This window comes from Thamnophis elegans, chromosome 14 (genome assembly GCF_009769535.1).
Source record: "Thamnophis elegans isolate rThaEle1 chromosome 14, rThaEle1.pri, whole genome shotgun sequence".
NCBI lineage: Eukaryota > Metazoa > Chordata > Lepidosauria > Squamata > Colubridae > Thamnophis > Thamnophis elegans.
Genome location: NC_045554.1, coordinates 25,740,704 through 25,760,554, shown reverse-complemented (window position 1 = coordinate 25,760,554; position 19,851 = coordinate 25,740,704). Strand labels below are relative to the sequence as shown.

At 45.8% G+C, this 19,851-nt stretch overlaps 1 protein-coding gene across 1 annotated transcript; it reads right to left on the bottom strand.

Moving 5' to 3' along the window:
* Window positions 1-768: 768 nt before the first annotated feature.
* On the bottom strand, window positions 769-10,984 carry LOC116517900 (chymotrypsinogen A-like). Its single transcript, XM_032231085.1, has 7 exons — window positions 10,942-10,984; window positions 10,265-10,368; window positions 7,328-7,407; window positions 6,429-6,507; window positions 4,474-4,654; window positions 1,924-2,057; window positions 769-992 (listed from the first exon to the last, which is right to left on the bottom strand). Exons 1-7 carry the CDS (start codon window positions 10,982-10,984, stop codon window positions 831-833), a joined length of 783 nt encoding a protein of 260 aa, XP_032086976.1. The 3' UTR covers window positions 769-830.
* Between the last annotated feature and the right edge of the window lie 8,867 nt (window positions 10,985-19,851).

Genomic DNA, 19,851 nt, shown 5'->3' with positions numbered 1-19,851 from the left:
TGGGTGAAACCAGGCTTAATAGCAGTGACTGTGAGAGGGATCTCGGAGTCTTGGTGGACAACCAGCTAAATATGAGCCAGCCGTGTGCAGAGGCAGCCAAAAAAGCCAATGCGATCCTAAATTGCATTAACTGAGGGATACAATTGAGATCAAGGGAGGTACTAATACCACTCTATTAAGCCTTAGTAAGGCCACACCTAGAGTACTGCATCCGGTTTTGGTCACCACAGTATAAAAGAGATGTGGAGACTCTAGAAAGGGTGCAGAGAAGAGCAACCAGGATGATTAGGGGACTGTAGGCTAAAACATACGATGAACAGTTACAGGAACTGGGCATGGCTAGTCTAGGGAAGAGAAGGACCAGGGGAGGCAGGATAGCAGCCTTCCAATATTTGAGGGGCTGCCACAGAGAGGAAGGGGGTCAAGCTATTCTCCACAGCACCCGAAGGTCAGACAAGGAATAATGGGTGGAAACTGACCAAGGAGAGATATTCAATCTGGAAATAGGAGGAATTTCCTGACAGGGAGAACAATCAACCAATGGAACAGAAGTTGCCTTTAGAGGTTGTGGGAGCTTCACCACTGGAGGCTTTCAGTAAGAGACTGGGCTGCCATCTGTCAGAAATGGCGTAGGGCCTCCTGCTTGGGTGGGTGGGGGGGGGGGTTGGACTAGATGACTTACAAGGTCCCTTCTAACTCTCTTAATCTATATCCAATGCCCACATCTGCATTGGGTGGGCCACCCATAAGCAAGACAAGTCCAAGGCTCAAGAGAAAAACAATTTTAATGCCTTCATTGCTTTCTCTCCTTCTCCAAAGGCTCAGAGAGGTCAGTTATTGGCCATGATCGTCTCTGCCCAGTCACGCAAGACGTTGACCCGGCCATAGACAGCTGGCGTTGTGACCGAGCAGCGGCCGCTACCCCAAGAAACGATGCCCACCAACTTCCAAATGTTGCCCTTCTGGCACACCAGGGGTCCGCCAGAGTCGCCCTGCAGATACCAAAAACAAATAAAAAGGATTTGAGTTCCTTGGAGACCCCACTTCCCCCCCCCCCACTCAGGCAGAATTTTAGGGGTGGGATTGGCCCCAGTTTTCCCCACTTGGCATCTGAAAGCCAAAAGATCTGGCCAGTTCAGCTGAAATGTGGGCTTAAAGCATGTTGCACTTTAAGAACTAAGTTAGTGAAAAACCCAACAGCTTCATTTGTGCCACCTGCTAAGCTCCTCTAATGCAAACCTGGTTAGTTTCTATGTGGCTTGTGTGCAGAGAAAGAGTGCAGAGAAGAGCAACCAGGATGATTAGGGGACTGGAGGCTAAAACATACAATGAACAGTTGCAGGAACTGGGCCTGGCTAGTCTAGTGGAGAGAAGGACCAGGGGAGACAGGAGAGCAGTCTTCCAATATTTGAGGGGCTGCCATAGAGAGGAGGGGGTCGACCTGTTTTCCAAAGCACCTGAAGGTCAGACAAGGAATAATGGATAGAAGCTGAACAAGGAGAGATTCAACCTGGAAATAAGGAGGAATTTCCTGACAGGGAGAACAATCAACCAATGGAACAGAAGTTGCCTTCAGAGGTTGTGGGAGCTTCATCACTGGAGGCTTTCAAGAAGGGACTGGATTGCCTTCTGTTAGAAATGGTGTAGAGTCTCCTGCTTGGGGGGGGGGGGCGAGTTGGACTAGATGACCTACAAGATCCCTTCCAACTCTGTTAATCTGTTAAATCCATCTATTTTAAAACCAATCTCGACAACTCTAATCCTTTGCTGCCCTCTAGTGGGGATTTGGAGGACTCCACCAGCCCAAATATAGCAACTTCTTAAAGTTGCTGACGTTTAGATTTTTGCAACCCCAATAGGAGCAGCCTCAAAAACAGAGATAAGTAAATGGAGGAGACTTGGGGGGGGGAGGGGTGTGCTCACCATACATGAAGAAGAGCCTGCTGCACCCGCGCAGATCATCGAATCAGTGATTTTGTTGCCCCAAAATTCCATGCACTGCTCATTGGACAGGAGAGGCAGGGCTGTTTGTTGCAACTTACATGGTGTGTCGAAAGCTGCGAGAGAAAAGATTAAATCAGCAGCCAGAAGGTTTCCAGTGTAAAGGATCTTATCCATCTTTGGCTGCTCTCTGGCCTCCTGCGAACTCAGAACTCACCCCAGAAGGCTGATCAGCTGCTCTGTGTTCAATTTTTCTTAGCCTCCCCACCCACCCCGCCATTCCTCTGTGCATCATGCTGCAGATAAAACAATACACCTTTGGCCTATTGTTGCAACCTGAGGTGCTTGCAGTGAACAGAGAGAAATATGCTGATCTTCCTGTTTCCCCTGCTTTCCCATTAGCTGAATTTCAAATGTAAATATTTCAGGGCAGGATTTAAGTTTCTGTAGTTCAATGCCATGCAGAAAATAATTTTGTGGAGTTGATGATTTTGGCTAGGACAGTGATGGTGAACCTATGGCACACGTGCTACAGGTGGCATGCAGAGCCATTTGTTAGGGCATGTAAGGCATTGCCCTGTCAGCTCCAGAGCACATGCGTGTGCTGCCCAGCTGACTTCAACCTTCTTCTCCGGGTGTTTTTCGCCCTCTGGAGGCTTCCCTGAAATCTCCAGAGGGTGAAAAACAGCCCAACGTGTAAATGGAAATTCGGGAATGAACTTCCAATTTGTGCATTGGGCCATTTTTCGCCCTCTGGCTCAGGAGGGCCTCTGGGTGGGTGGGCGGGGGGGGGGGCTGTTTTCACCTTCCCCAGGTTCCTATAAAGCCTCTGGAGCTGGGGAGGGTAAAAAACAGGTCCATCACGTGCCAAAAGCAGGGGGGTGGTCGAGGGTCGCACACGGATGGGTGCGAGGGGCCCGCATGCATAGTATTATGGATGTGGGCACACCCATGCACAACCCCCCTGCTCTCCCTCCACTTTTGGTACATGATGGGAAAAAGGTTAGCCATCACTGGGCTAGGAGAAGCTAGCAAGCTTCTCTTCTCTTCTCTCTTCTCTTCTTTCTTCTCTTCTCCCCTCCCCTCCCATTCCATTCCATTCCCCCTTCCATTTTCCTTTCCCTTCTCTTTTCCCTTCCCTCCTTTCCCTTCCTTTCCCTCCCCTCCCTTTCCTTTCCTTTTCTTCCCTTCCCTCCCCTCCCTTTTCTTTCCTTTCCCTCCCCTTCCTTCCCCCTTCTCCCTTCTTCTCCCTTCCTTCCCTTCCCTTTTCCTCCCTTCCTCTCCCCTTCCCTCCTCACCAATCCCCTCCTTCCTCTCCCCTTTATTCCTGTCTCACCTTCACCCTTTCCCTTCCCTTGGCATTCAGGTGCCACCTATTCCTTCAGGTTGTACAATATACCTCCCAACTCCTAGGTGAAGTGAGGAGAATAAACCCTCAGCTTTCCTTCACAAACTGGGAGCAGAGATCCCTTCTCTGGATCCTGGAGATACTGGCTGCCAGGAGAAATCGGTGGTCTCCAGACAGACAGGAACTTGTGGGACTGAGGGATGATGAGCCTCTTCATTTTGATGACTCCAATTCTCCAACTTATGGGTTGAATTGTAGAGATATTTTGTACTGTGCTAGCTGGTCCCTCTGCAGTTGTGCATAACATAAAACTCCAGGTGACTTACATGGACCTAAGGAACCTTTCTTGGGAGCAGAAGAAGACTCTTGCCATTGCTACCTTCTAGATTTTGTCCATCTACTGTAATGCGCTCTACATGGGGCAGCCCTTGAAGAGCATTCGGAGACTTCAGCTTATCCAGAATGCAGCCGCGCGAGCGATTGTGCGTGCACCTCGGTACACCCACGTCACACCTATCCTCCGCAAGCTGCACTGGCTGCCTGTTGGACTCCGGACATGCTTCAAGGTGCTAGTCGTTACTTTTAAAGCCCTACATGGTATCGGACCTGGGTACTTGAGAGACCACCTCCTGCCAATTACCTCCCTACGACCAATTAGATCCCACAGATTAGGCCTCCTCCGAATACCATCAGCTAGCCAATGTCGACTGTCGACCCCTCGGGGGAGGGCCTTCTCTGTGGCTGCTCCGGCCCTTTGGAACGATCTCACGGTGGAGATTCGGACCCTCATCACCCTTCTGGCTTTCCGCAAAGCCGTCAAGACCTGGCTATTCCGGCAGGCCTGGGGCTGATGAGTTCCCAGCCCCACTTGAATCGCTGTGACTGTTGTGTTGTTTTTAATCTGTTTTGTGTATCTTGTTTCTGTCTTGTTTGTTTTTTGTATTTCCCCCTTCCCCACTTGTTTGTTAGCCGCCCTGAGTCCCTCGGGAATAGGGCGGCATACAAGTATAATAAACATCCAACATCCAAACATCTGGCCATGGTTAGCCAAAGCTGCTTAGGTGAACCCTCTTTCCACCACTTCCCTACTGGCTGAGCCTACTCATTTTTCTGCACACTGGTTTCTATCCAAAGCAGAAGGAAGAAGCAGACCCCTGAATAGCCAAGATTCCTCTCAGACCCACCATTGTAACGTGTCTTGCCCCAACCGCTGGTGACACAAAGGTCTCCGCTCTTGAACGAGTCTGTGGCATCGGTCAGGCACACGGGAGACACTGTCTCAGTGAACGTGGCAGGCGTGGCCAGCTTGATGAGGGCGATGTCGTTGATGATTTTCCCGGAGTCCCACTCAGGATGGACAAAGACCTGGTGAGAGAAGAGAGAAGCTGTTAAGGCTGCAGGAAGGGGATGACGAAGATTGTGGAGGAAGTCCAGGAGTTTGTTAGGTCCCTCCTGGCTTATCTTTGCTCGTGGGTTTGCCCATCACCCTTTGCCAGCCTTTTGATTTCCAGATCAGGGAATCAAAGTTATGAATGTGAACACTACTTTTGGCATGAAGCTGTAGTAACAGAATGTAGAATAACAGAGTTGGAAGGGACCTTGGGGGGGAGGTCTTCTAGTCCAGCCACCTGCTCAAGCAGGAGACCCTATGCCTGTGATGGCGAACCTATGGCACATGTGTCAGAGATGGCACACAGAGCCATCACCAGCTGCCCTTCTGGTTTCTGGCACCAGCAGATGCCAAAGTGCCAGAAAATGGTCTGAAAACACCCTGAAAATGTCCCAAAATGGCCCAAAAAGTAGCCTGAAAATGCCCCCCAAGCCCCCTGAAAATAGCCTGGGAAATGGCTTCAGCCTCCAGTCCCCTAAACGTCTTTGTTGTTCTTCTCTGCACACTTCTTAGGATCTCAACATCTTTTTTCTATCATGACGGCCAAAGTGGATGCAATATTCTAAGTATGGTCTTACTAAAACTTTATAAAGTGGTACTAATACTTCACGTGATCTTGACTCCATCCCTCTGTTAATGCAACCTAGGACTGCGTTGACTTTTTTGGCAGCTGCTGCACATGGCTGGCTCCTATTGAAGAGGTTGTCCACCAGGACTCCAAGATCCCTCTCATTGTTCCTGTTTTTCTTGCTTAAGTGTGAAACTTTTCTTTACACTGAATTTCATTTTCTTAGAGGGGGCTCAGGGTTCAAGTCTGTCAAGATCCATCCTGTTGTGGCCCAGCAGGAGCCATTGGAGCTGCAAACAGACTCTGCCAGCAAGGGGCCTTATGAGTCAGCTCTGGAAGAGGTGGAAGACCCTGGACAGGGTTCCAACTCTGAGCAGGGCGCAGAGAGGCTGGTTGGCCACCAGGAGGCGCCTGAGGCATGGAACAGTGGTGAGAGCCAAAGGGAGTGTGCTCCTGACGTCAGGCCTTGAAGTAATGACGAGGAGACAAGGGAGGTGGTCTTGGATGTCTGGCAACGTCGGGCAGATCGACATAGAGAGCAGCTATGCAGTTACAAAAAATAATTGGACTCAGGTGGTTGTAATTAGGCTCCTCGCAAGATTGTATTTAAGGAGAGACTCGGGGAGGAGTCTGGTTTGCAGGATTCAACTTCATTTTTAACACTGGAGAAGCTGTTATCTGTCTCTGTCGAAGTCTGAGTTGCTGCCAAGGTTCTTATCTGTTTATTGTGCTTGGCTTTCAGCCACCAAGGTTTTGGTTTCCTGCTAATAAAGTGCTGTGGCATTCCAGCTAAGCTTGTCTCGGCATTCGTTACTGGACAGAGGAGGGGGTCAGAACACATCGCCATCTTGAACTGCTCTCTTGGAATATTGGCTATTTCTGCTAGTTAAGTGTCATCTGCAAATTGGATAAGTTCCCCTTCTAGCCTCTCATCTAAACCCTTTATGAAGAGGTTGAAGAGTAGTGAGCTTAAGACGGACCTTGTGGTACCCTACTACATATTTCCCTCCGTGTAGATGTAGTTCCATTAAGGACTACAGGATGAGTGCAGCTGGTCAGCCAGTTGTGAATCCAGCCAGTGGTGCTGCTGTCTACCACACATTTTTCTATCTTCCCAAACAGTAGGCGGTGGTCTACTACTATGTCTTAAAAGTACTTTGACATCTAGCAACCTCACCCACCTTCTGAACTGCCAGCTTCTGTATGCCCTCTTTGGGAGAGCAGCGGTCAAATTCTCCAAGTACCACGACATCCCTGGTCCTGCAGGAGGCAAACATAAAGTGAATGCCAGGCGCACATCATGAAAGCATGGGCACAGCACAGCTTGCAGAAGTGGGCAGGTGATTTCAACAACCCAGGCTTGGGAATGTGGAATTACGTCAGTGGTGGGTTCTGGATCCTGGTGAAACCGGTACGGTGCAATGGGGACGGGCGTCCACCACATGCACACACGCAGCACATGCATGCATACTTACCGCCCGCGATGCTCCACTCCTTGGCGGAGCATCACACAGGCTGCCGTACGCTCCGTGCATGTGTGCGGAAGCCCTGATCAGCTCAAATACAGGTAAGGACGGTGGATGGGCAGGTGGTCCCTCCAGAGCACCGTACTGGAACGGTACCTGGTGCTCCAGCAGGCACCAGTACACCCATACCAGGGCGTACCTGTCGTATCCCACCACTGAATTAAGTACCCAAGAGCTCGCAAACAAACAAGCTGAACTCCTAGAGCAGGGGTATCAAACTCGATTTCATTGAGGGCTGCTTCAGGGTTGTGTTTGACCTTGGGGGGCCAGAGTGGGCGTGGCCAGCTCAACATCACTCATGTTGAGGGCGCCTGTGGTGGCCCAAGCGCTCTGCCAGAGGAAATGGGCTCCTGAGCTCTGTTTATGGCTGTGACGACCTCCTGCAACCCTCTGCCAGCCAAAACAGAGTCAGGATGGCCATACGTACCCCTCGGGAGCTCCGTTTTCACTGGCAGAGGGACTGCAGGCTATCCTTTGCTGTTTCCAATGCGGCCCCTTGAGCCAGATCCAATGCCTAATTTCCCCCACAGCAAGGAAGAAGGTGTGTTACTCACGTCACCCCACAATGGGCAGCTGTCACCACCCAGTTCTCGTTCACCAGAGACCCACCGCAGAAATGCCATCCGCTTGCCTCCTGCGAGGAAAGCCAACACAAAGACAGCGTGAGACCCACGTCAGACTGTAGTTGGCAAAAGACACACATTGCATGGCCCTGCAGAGCTGTTGTGAGCTAAACAAGGCCATGATGCATTCAGCACTTGGAGTCTCCAGGTCCTTCCGCCCTGACCCCTCAGGATTTAACTGCCTTCCTCCCTAAATGGGGTTGAGAATCAAGCCCATTTGAGCAGAGTAGAGTAGAGTAGAATATAATAGAATAGAAAAGAATAGAAAAGAATAGAACAGAACAGAACAAAACACACTGGAAGAGACCTTGGAGGTCTTCTAGTCCAACCCTCTGCTCAAGCAGGAGATCCCATACCATCTCAGACAAGTGACTGTCCAGTCTCTTCTTAAAAGCCTCCAGTGATGAAGCACCCACAACTTCTGAAGGCAACTTCTATTCCACTGGTTCATTGTCCTTACTGTCAGGAAGTTTCTCCTTAATTCTTCTAGGTTGCTTCTGTCTTTGATTACTTTCCATCCATTATTTCTTGTCCTGTCCTCCAGTGCTTTGGGGAATAATTTGACCCCCTCTTCTTTGTGGCAGCCCCTCAAATACTGGAATACTGCTAACATGTCACCCCTAATTCTTAGACTAGCCATGCCCAGTTCCTGCAACTGTTCTCTATATGTTTTAGTCTCCAGGCCTTTGATTAGTGGTGGGATTCAGCCGGTTTGCACCTATTCGAGAGAACCGGTTGTTAACTTTCTAAGCAGTTCGGAAAACTGGTTGTTGGAAGAAATCTCCTTTTGTTTTTCCCCACTTTACAGGGCTAATCCTGTAAGGAAGGCAGGAAGGAAACCTTCTGGTGTTGTTTCTAGCCTAATCTTTATTGCCCTGCTTCCAGAAACAGCCTCTCCAGTTAACCCTTACTGCATTGTCACAGCTAAGGTGAAGCGCCCATCGACCTGAGTGACGTTGAGTTGGCCACACCCACCCAGTCACATGACCACCGAGCCCCACCTACCCAGATGGTCATTAGGGCAGAGAAATGTTAAATTATTTGAATCCCACCACTGCCTTTGATCATCTTAACTGCTCTTCTCTGAACATTTTCCAAAGTCTCAACATCTTTTTGGTAGTATGGCGACCAGAATTGGTTGCAGTACTCCAGGTGTGGCCTTACTAGGGTTTTATAATACTAATCTGCAAAAGCAGAACTGACCCCTTAGATTCCAGCCTTTGGGTAAAACAGGCGAGGGCCACCAATCTGAGTGAAATAAGGAAATAAAAAATGCAGGAGTGCCATGTCACCCTTTGATTGAAACTCCAATTAATAGAAAAATTCACACATACACATCCATACACAAAAATAACACAGCCTTTAAAAAAAAAGAAATTCCAGGTTTTTCTGGAATTGAGAGTCTAGAAAAAGTGCAGAGAAGAGCAACGAAGATGATTAGGGGACTAGAATCTAAAACATATGATGAACGGTTGCAGGAACTGGGCCTGGCTAGTCTGGTGAAGAGAAGGACCCGGGGAGACAGGATAGCAGCCTTCCAATACTTGAGGGGCTGCCAGAGAGAGGAGGGGGTCAAGCTATTCTCCAAAGCACCTGAAGGCCAGACAAGGAATCATGGATGGAAACTGACCAAGGAGAGATTCAACCTGGAAATAAGGAGGAATTTCCTTACAGTGAGAACCATCAACCAATGGAACAGAAGTTACCTTCAGAAGTTGTGGGAGCTTCATCCCTAGATGCTTTCAGGAAGAGACTGGACTGCCATCTGTCAGAAATGGCATAGGGTCTCCAGCTTGATCAGAGGGTTGGACTAGATCACCTATAAGGTCCCTTCCAACCCTCTTAATCTATATCCAATGTCCACAAAAGCAAAAGATCATGCTATCACAGCTGCCATTGTGGCATTTCGGACCAAACACCACAGCTATCCCTGCATGGGTTTTTTTTTCCGGCAGGGCTGGAGGGGAGAGGAGAGAAAAAATGTGGAATAGGCTGCAGAAAGGGAAGCACAGAAGACCAAGCCCTGGGGGCTCCAATCTGCAATTAAAATAAAAGGGAAACTGGGGAGACCATATGGAAGAGGGAAACGAAGGAGAAGGCCATCTGGAGGCCTCATAAAACATTGGGCAGAAGGTGTGCCAAAGATATAATAAAAGCTTTGGGTGGAGACGCTTGGCTGTACCCTGTGCTACTGTGTAGTAACTCATTTGCACATTGAAAGGTTGCCTGAACAGATACCTGATTCTACTGAACTCGTAACAGATTAACAGAGTTGGGATCTGGTAGGTCATCTAGTCCAACCCACCGCCAAGCAGGAGACCCCCACACCATTTCTGACAGATGGCAGTCCAGTCTCTTCTTGAAAGCCTCCAGGGATGAAGCTCCCACAATTTCTGAAGGCAACTTCTGTTCCATGGGTTGATTGCTCTCACTGCCAGGAAATGTCTCCTTATTTCCAGGTTGAATCTCTCCTTGTTCAGTTTCCATCCATTATTCCTCATCTGGCCTTTGGGTGCCTTAGAAAATAGCTCGACCCCCTCCTCTCTGTGGTAGCCCCTCAAGTATTGGAAGATTGCTATCCTGTTTCCCCTAGTCCTTCTTTTCATTAAACTAGCCATGCCCAGTTCCTGCAACCATTCATCATATGCCTTAGCCTCCAGTCCCCTAATCCTCTTTGTTGCTCTTTAGGATAAGTATTTGGACTCAGCTTCAGCTCTGTGGCCTGTGCATTCTGTGCATGGTCAGAGGCTCTGCAACCTCTTAAGTCAAGCCCTGCAACATTGAGGAAGCCAGACTGCAGTTGAAAGCTTCTGGAAGAGAAAGCATTAAGCAAGAGGCAACGCAACCATCCTTCCCCACGCCCATTACCTGTAAAGACGCCTGCCAAGGCCACGATCCGGGCATTGCATCCTCTCCATTGACGATACGGGAGTAGCCTGTGATGACGGGCTTAATGGCAGGGTTCCCGCAGGCTGGAAGCAACAGAGAAAATCATCTTTCCCAATTCTACAATTTTCTTTGCGTTGAGGTAAAAGGAAAGATAAAGGTAAAGGTTCCCTTCGCACATATGTGCTAGTTGTTCCCAACTTTGTGGGGGCAATGCTCATCTCCTTTTCAAAGCCAAAGAGCCAGCGCTGTCCGAAGGCTGGTATGACTAAAGGCCGAAGTCGCACAGAACACTGTTATCTTCCACCAAAGGTGGTCCTTATTTTTCTACTTGCATTTTTGCATTTTACATTTGAACTGCTAGGTTGGCAGAAGCTGGGACGAGTAAGGGGACCTCACACCGTTATACGGCACTAGGGATTCAAACCACCAAACTGCCGACCTTTCTGGTTGACAAGCTCAGCATCTTAGCCACTGAACCACCACGTCCTTATGAGTTAGTGGCCATTGATGTCAACCTGGGACCTGGTACAGATGGAAGCAGCCAGGATCTCCTTACGATGGACGCAGCCGCTCCACAGTCATGGGATCAAAATTTGGGCACTTGGCAGCTGGCATGGATTGATGATGGATACAGAGTCCTGGAACTGTGTCCTCACCATCTGCAATCTTCCCAGCCAGCCAATGACAAGCAGAATCCATGGGGGGAAGCTGCATTTGTTTAACGACTGTGTGGTTCACTTAACAACTGTGGTACCTTACATAGCAATGGAAATTTGATGACTATCTATAATGGCACTTCTATATTCAGAATGGCATGGCATGGCATAGCATAGAATAGAATAGAATAGAATAGAATAGAATAGAATAGAATAGAATGGAAGCTGGAAGGGACCTTGGAGATCTTCTAGTCCAACCCCCTACTTAGGCAGGAAACTCTGTACTATTCAGACAAATGGTTGTCCAATCTCTTCTTAAAACCTCCAGGGTTGGAGCATTCGCAACATCTGGAGGCAAGTTGTTCCACTGGTAAATTGTTCTAACTGTTAGGAAGTTTTTCCTTAATTTCAGGTTGCTTCTCTCCTTGATTAGTTTCCACCCATTGATTCTTGTTCTACCCTCAGGTGCTTTGGAGAATAGCTTGACTCCCTCTTCTTTGGGGCAACCCCTGAGATATCGGAAGACTGCTATCATGTCTCCCCTAATCCTTCTTTTCATTTAACTAGACATACCCAGTTCCTACCACCATTTTTCATATGTTTTAGTCTCCAGTCCCCTAATCATCTTTGGTGGTTCTTGCCAGCTATTTGGCTGACCAAACCATGGATACTTCAGCCAGGGCTGGGGAGGACATCCCTCACCTGAAGGACTATAGAAAAATTCACAACAAGCAGGATACTTACAGGGCGGCAGGGTAAAAGCAGCTGCAGCACTGAAAAATGCCAGGCAGGGTAAATACCACAACGCAGCCATGTTTGAACCTTCTGAGTCGGAAGGTTAGTAGAAAGAAAGCTACAGATGCGGCTACTTTTATACGGTGTGTAGGAATGTTTACAAAGGTTTGTATAGCCAACATACGACTTTCTGCTAAGTTTTCCACTGCAGCCTGTGACCCTGGAGTAGTCTAGGACTCATACGTCCATGGGAATGGACACACCGGTCTCTTGATTATACGATCAATAATTGGCAGGAGCTTGTAATGGGCTTATGAGGATATTAAAAGTGACCTCAGCTAAACTAAATTTCTTGGCCACTGTCATGGGGACAATCAGAAGAAGAAGATTCTGGGTATCCTTCTTTTTCTCTTGGACCAGAAAGCAAGCAGAGTCGTGTTGGTCTGTTGGTAGTGGGAAATTGAGAATCCACTGCTGTCAATATCTTTCAATCAATCAATCAATCAATCAATCAATCAATCAGAATAGAGCTGGAAGGGACCTTGGAGGTCTTCTAGTCCAGCTCCCTGCTCAGACAGGAAACCCTATACTGTACAATTTCAGACAAATGACTCTCTAGTCTCTTCTTAAAAACCTCCAGTGTTGGAGCACCCACAACTTCTGGTGGCAAGCTGTTCCCCTGATTAATTGTTCTCACTGGCAGGAAGTTTCTCCAGGTTGCCTCCCTCCTTGATCAGTTTCCATCCATTGCATCTTTTCCTGCCTTCTTCTTTGGAGAATAAGTCAACCTCCTCTTCTTTGTGGCAGCCCCTCAAATACTGGAATGCTGCTATCGTATCACCCCTGGTCCTTCTTTTCTCTGGAAAAGGATATATCTAGATAATATATCTGGATAGCCAGATCAGTGTTTCTCAACCTTGGCAACTTGAAGATGTCCGGACTTCAACTCCCAGAATTCCCCAGCCAGCATTCGCTGGCTGGGGAATTCTAGGAGTTGAAGTCCGGACATCTTCAAGTTGCCAAGGTTGAGAAACACTGAGCTAGATAATCTATTCTAGATAAACTATGACAACTCGCTATAGTAAAACAACTTATCTTATGTGCGGCCAGATTTTGAAAACAACTTTTAATACAGCACAAAACTTGAGCAAAATGGTTCGGTTCAGGTCGGCATAATGTGGGACTGATTGGGGTAGATTGTAGGGGTGACACTGAAATATAATTTTATTTATCCATATATTAAATTTTTGTATTTTCTTCCAATCTCATTTTAAATTGTATTTTATTCCCATTTCATTTTGAATTGGACTTTATCGGATTTTAGTGATCATTTGTGTTTGGAAATCTGCACTGTGATATGGCCCATGGACTCATCAATAAAGTAAACTAACTAACTCAAAATGATAGGTGCTGTTAAAGAAAATATATGGAAAAGTGTGAGAATTCTACAGGGCTGGAATGGAAAGTGATGACCTCCAGATCAGCTGTGAAATTCCACCAACAGCACTTGCTTAGTAAAAGCTGTTTCTTGATGCCAGCTTGGTGACAGAGGTTGGCACTAGAAAGGGGTGGCCTGTTATCACCCAAACCTGCTCCTCCTCTGACAGGGTCACCTCAGAAGTCACCTGGCCTTCTCTTCCCAACAACGCACCTGTTTCCTGCCAGAATGTTCCCAGCTAAACTGAACACCTGCTACTCTTACACAAGAGGTTCTCCCTGCCAATAGCTGGAGATAAGGGCAGCCACCATCACCAGCTAGCCAATCCTCTGTTTCCTTCCAGGAATCATGTTCAAACCATTCCAAGTTTCCACAGGTCTCCCTGGATACAAATGAACAGCATCTCCATGAGATGATCAGGGCATTATCATGTTTGGACTTTTGGAATGATCCAGCACTTTCCTTCCTTCCTTCCTCCCTCCCTCTTCTTTCCTTCCTCCTCCCCTCCCTCCCTCTATCCTCCTCTCCTCTTCCTTCCTTCCCTCCCTCCTCTTGCCTCCTTCCTTTGCTTCCTTCCTTCTCCCCTCCCTCCCTCCTCCCCTTCCTCCCTCTTCCTTCCTTTCCTTCCTTCCTCCTCCTCCCCTTTTCTTCCTTTCTTCCTTCCTCCCTCCCTCCCACCTCTTCTCCTCTTCCTTCCTTTCCTTTCCTTCCTTCCTCCTCCTCCCCTTCCTTCCTTCCTTCCTCCCTCCCACCTCCTCTCCTCTTCCTTCCTTCCTTCCCTCCCTCCTGCCCTCCTCTAGCCTCCTACATTTGCTTCCTTCCTTCTCTCTCTCTTTCCTCCCTCCCTCTTCCCCTTCCTTCCTTTCCTTCCTCCCTCCCTCTGTCTTCCTCTCTCCCTTATTTCCCTTCCTCCTCCCTCCCTCTCTCCCTACCTTCCTCTTCAATGTATGTTGCACAAACCAAAACAAATAATTGATTCAATAACCAAGATTAGGTTAACCACGGAAGGACCCGTTGTGTGAATGCTACCAATCTCACTTGGGGCTGAAGCTCTTGCATTCAGAGTTCTTCCCAGTCGTTAACTAAGCCAACCTTATTTTGGCAAGTCCCAAGTAGCATTTTTTTCTCCCCACCCCACCCCACCCCACGAGGATCCCTTGCTGTTATTAAGGAGTCCATGGATTATGTAAAAATATAGGATTGGGCCTGTTCCGGATGATTTTTCTTACCCCCGTTTCAACATTCCCAGCTCCTTTCCTGGGAAGTTCCCATCAGTCTTGGCTCCTGATCTCTTACACACATGCACTTACACGCCCACACACATCATCTTCTTCTCCCACGGAGAGGATTTTGGCTGGATGGAAACAACTGGATAAGTTGCAAATTGGGGCATCTCAAACTTATTAAATGGGTCATATTAAAAATTTAGGCTTTCTTAATGATGAGAATTAAATAAGTCTCACACTGTGCAATTCAGCACAGTTTCCAAAAGGATAGACCAATTGTAGAGCTGATGACCATCTTTTTGTTGAATCATAAAAAGTTATCCATGGGGAATTCAAACTTTGCTCTCAGGGATCAAGAATGTTCAAGTCCAAGAGAGCCAGAGAGCAACCTGCAAGAAACTTCAAAAGCGAAGTCAGCCCTGAATTTATGTATTTATTTTATTAGTTTGTCAAACATGTACAAGATAGCAGGTATAAATGGACATGAACGAAAGAAATGAAAGAAGTAAATGAGAATTGTAGGATAGGGACAAGGGCGGGGGTGGCTCAGTGGCTAAAACGCTGAGCTTGTCAATCAGAAAGGTCAGCAGTTCAGTGGTTCGAATCCTCAGCGCTGCGTAATGGGGTGAGCTCCCGTTACTTGTCCCAGCTTCTGCCAACCTAGCAGTTCGAAAGCAGGTAAAAACGCAAGTAGAAAAATAGGAACCACCTTTGGTGGGAAGGTAATAGGGTTCCATGCGCCTTTGGCGTTTAGTCATGTCAGCCACATGACCACGAAGACGTCTTTGGACAGCGCTGGCTCTTTGGCTTTGAAACGGAGATGAGCACCGCCCCCTAGAGTCAGGAACGACTAGCACATATGTGCGAGGGGAACCTTTATCTTTACCGTTAGGACAGGGACGGTAGGCACGCAGGTGCGCTTATGCACACCCCCTTTATGGACCTCTTAGGAATGGGGTGAGGTCCACAGTAGACAGTTTAAGGTTGAAGTTGTGGGGGTTAGAGGATGTAACAATGGAGTTGGGTAGAGCATTCCAGGCGTTGACCACTCTGTGGCTGAAGTCATATTTTCTACAATCAAGTTTGGAGCAGTTTACCTTGAGTTTGTATCTATTGTTTGCCCTTTTATTATTGAGGTTGAAGCTGAAGAAGTCCTTGACAGGTAGGACATTGTAGCAGACAATTTTGTGTACTATCTTTAGGTCCAACCATAGGTGGAGTAGTTTCAGGTTGTCCAAGCCCAAAATTTCAAGCCTGGTGGCACAAGGGATTCTATTGTGAGCAGAGGAGTGGAGGACTCTTCCCGTGAAATACTTCTGGACCCACTCAATTGTATTAATGTCTTATATACAGTGTGGATTCCAGGCAGACAAGCTGTATTTTACCAAGACCTTCATGGAAGGGGAAAACATGAATGTGGCTTCCTTTAGCTTCTTCCAAGCTGTTTTGTTGGCTTCACAGCCTAGCCTGTGTCTCTTGGATGTGATGGCAGCCTCCCAAGCCACGAACCTCGGAGGCCACCACCAAGTCTAACCCTGTTTAGTATCTGAGCTCAGGCAGATTCCCTCAATGGGGCTGAAAATTGCCAGGGGACTCAGCTAATTGGGAAGTGGCTTCTAAGAAGATGCTACTGCGCTACACATTTCAGGCTATTTGGGGCAATGAAATCTGAAGGGAGTTGGAAAGCAAAGGGCTCTCTTGTTGCCTTGGCCAACTGCAATCTCATGTTCTCCATGCAGATGAAAGCAGAGAAAGTAGTCTCCGATTTTGATAGAGGAGTTGCTTCTTAAAGAGACACATATCCAGCCCAACTCTCGTGGTTGTCTACAAGAAGTGAACGGTTTCATTCTCTCCCTTTGCAAGTTTTTGTAGGAAGCAAAATTATTGGTACACTGAGAAGCACATATTAATTGAGCAAGGATTCCCAAGGCATCAACCCTGCATCCCCAAAATAAGGCGGCTGGAAGTCATGGCCAGAAGGAGAGATTCAACCTGGAAATAAGGAGGAACTTTCTGACAGGGAGAACAATCAGCCAATGGAACAGAAGTTGGCTTCAGAGGTTGTGGGAGCTTCAAGACTGGAGGCTTTCAATGAAGAAGGCGGGGCTTAGCAGTGAGAAGATGGAGTTTCAGGCTACTCCTGAAATTCCTCTATACCAAAGGATTTTTGGACGGGTTCTTTGAACTCTAGCTGTCCCGGAGACGACAGTGAAGGTGGGGAGGGACCCAGGACCCCAGAGATATCCGCAAATCTCTGGGGGGGGTATTAACTCCTCGTGCCAATTCCTTTTTGGATTAGCTGCGTGCTAACTGAAACTGCAGGTTGCCCCTAAGAATGGAAGAAGTGATGTCATCTGGTAAGCTGATTTTATTATCCAAGAGAGACTGTTCGTGTTAAAAAATTAAGCTAACTGAATCCAAAGAACAGGAAGATTTAGCGGCGAATTGGCTCTTTCTAATGGATTTATGACTGGTGGTTACTTTACTTCTTAAATGCTTCAAGAAACTCCGCGACATTCTCCCCCCTCTGAATCTCCCTAAGTGGATCGTAAAACTTATCTCCTACTAATTAGCCTGTCACGATTCGACATTTTTATTACTTTATACCTAGTTCTGTTTACAACTAGATAAGATTGACAGCCTGTAAGAGACTAAAAAAAAAAAATGCTTTGAAGCCTGTGGGGAAAAAAAAAGAGAGCTTCTAATTTTTAACTACGACACATCATGGCGTCCCAAAATACCTCTAAGATTTCATTTCAGACTCTTTTCTCTGCGTGTAGAGGACTCTTTGATTCTTACCAAAAACTGGAAAGAAAACTGGATCAACTGATTCTAAAATATGAAGTTAAAACTGAGATCGTTGAATGCTTAAATGTTCCTGAAACACAAATGGAAAATGTGAGAAATGGTGTCTGGTCTATCTCAGAGGAAGAAAGGAGGGGGGAAGCTATAAAGACGACTCATTTAAAGAGACAGTGTCCAGGAGGAATGGAGAATCCACCCTTGAGAATTAAAGTTAATTTGGGAAATTTTATAAGCCTAGGACAACATTATTATTTCATCACCAACATTCAGAATCCAAAGGTGCCGAAATATTTTTGTTTGGATTTGCTTATGGAAACATTTGGTAAATTTATCCAACGAATGACTATTGGACGGAGGAAATCTCGTTGTTGGAGGGACACAGGCTGACAGATGGGACAATACAACCTAAAATTAGCTAGATCGGATTACTTCAATTTGTAATAGATATAGCTGAATAATGACTGATATGGATAGCAATATATATAATTTGGAACTGGCTGATAGATTGATGAATACAATTGAAAACTAGTTAAACCTAATTGCTTTTTCTTGTAACAGATATTGCTGAATAATAATTGATATTGATAGTAATGTCCGACCCTGTGGAACGAGCTCCCCGTTGAGATTCGTACCCTCACCACCATCCAGACCTTCCGCACAGCCCTCAAGACCTGGCTCTCCCAGCAGGCCTGGGGATAGGTTTCCAATTTACCCGCCCGAGTGCTGACTGTTGAATGCATGTTGTGGTTTACCATTTTATTTTGTTCACTATTGTTTGTCTCTTGGTACTGCACCCCCTCCCCTTGTGATTGTAAGCCGCCCTGAGTCCCCTCAGGGAGAAGGGCGGCCTATAAATCTCAATAAAATGTGAAAATGTGAAATAATGTATATAATGTGGAGTTGATATGATAACTAACAATTGGATATGAGAAAACACCTTTAGATTATACATAAAGAGTATTAACTATAATAATTAGCACTATTAAAAAACTAAATAAAATTCATACAATCAAATGTTAATCAATACTGGGAAAATGTTATGATATATGATATAATTGAATATTATGGATGTTTAGCTAAAATAGGATATGAGGATTTGATGATAATAGAGGATTTTACAAATAAGTAAATGAACTGCCAGCATGTGTTATGGACTAATTCCTTAGCATAGCTAAGGATGAAGGATGTTTAAATAACCATAATAATTAAAACTGGAGGTATAATGATGTTGATATGGTAAATATTCGAGTTAAGATATTTGAATTAATATGAGTTAATGGAAGAGAAGCACCAAAACATGTTGTAACCAGTTGATATACTTCTTTTTTTTTCATAATAGACACCTGTGTTTTGTTTTGTTTTCCTGTTTGTCGTTTTTGTCTTTTTTTGTATTATCTACTATCCTTTATTTTAATTTTTAATTTCTATTTGTCCTTTTTTCTTTTTTTTTTTCTTTTTTGATTTTTCTCCCTTCCCATCGGTGTGGGTAGGTATTGTTTAAGATTATTACTCCTACCAATATTTCTAAATAATAATTACAGTTAAATGAAAATGGATATATAATAATACTTGAGTTAATATGAGTTATGTTGGTTGACTGTGGAGGAGATGTACCAAAACTTATCTGTAATTGATTGATATATTAAGAAAGATGCTGTACCCGTTTTAAACTAAAACTAAAAAACATTTAATTAAAAAAAAAAAAAGACTGGAGGCTTTCAAGAAGAGACTGGCCTGTCATCTGTCAGAAATGGTACAGGGTCTCCTGCTTGGGCTGAGGGTTGGACTAGAGCAGTGGTCCCCAACCTTTTTATCGCCGCGGACCAGTCAGCCTGTGATAATTTTACCGTGGCCCGCTGAGCAAGTAGGACTCATTGTATTGTCTGTTAAAAGTTTTATATTTCTTTGATGCTGAAGGCTCTTCTTCTGTCTCTTCACTGGGCCTTTTCTTTTTCCCAAAGAAACTTTCTAACGACATCTGTTTCGCTAATTTGTGGGTTAAATTTGAGCAAAAACAATATACACCTACACCAACCACTGTAAAAATGAGAAAGTACCAGTGAAAAACGAGAAAAAGATGCAAAACATCAGCTTGATCTACCGTCAGGCTGTTGCTTGTAAACTGGACTAACTATTTCTAGTTAATTTCTAACTATTTGAATGGAAGATTATATGCTTATAGTTTCTATTCTTTTGTTAACACACAACCACATTTTTATTCTTCTACAGACACCATTTTTAATTACCAGGATAGTACACCAATGACAGCACCATGATCAGAAAATGTTAGATGTTGCATTATTTTCAATATGTATTTGTAAATATATGCCAAATAGATTGCAATCGCTTTCTGGACTTCCTTTAAATTTGCAGGTAAATGCTGCAATAGATATATAGCTCCCATCAGATTGATGATCACCCAAAAATGTTATTCATTGAATTCACTGTGAATCCTTTCTTAGTAAGTGCATTCAAGCCAGCCTACTACTAGCTGGTAGCCTCTCTGTCCATTCACCAAATTATCTGGGACAGGGGTGTCAGAGTGACATCGAAAATGTCAAGGTAATAGCCATGACTATGAAATTAAAAGCCTATTTATTCTTTTATTTGCATCACATAAAAACCAAGATGGTCCCCATCTTGAATTTTTCTAAATACATCCTACATACAACCATGATGCAGGAGTTTTCATTCAGCAAGAAAAAG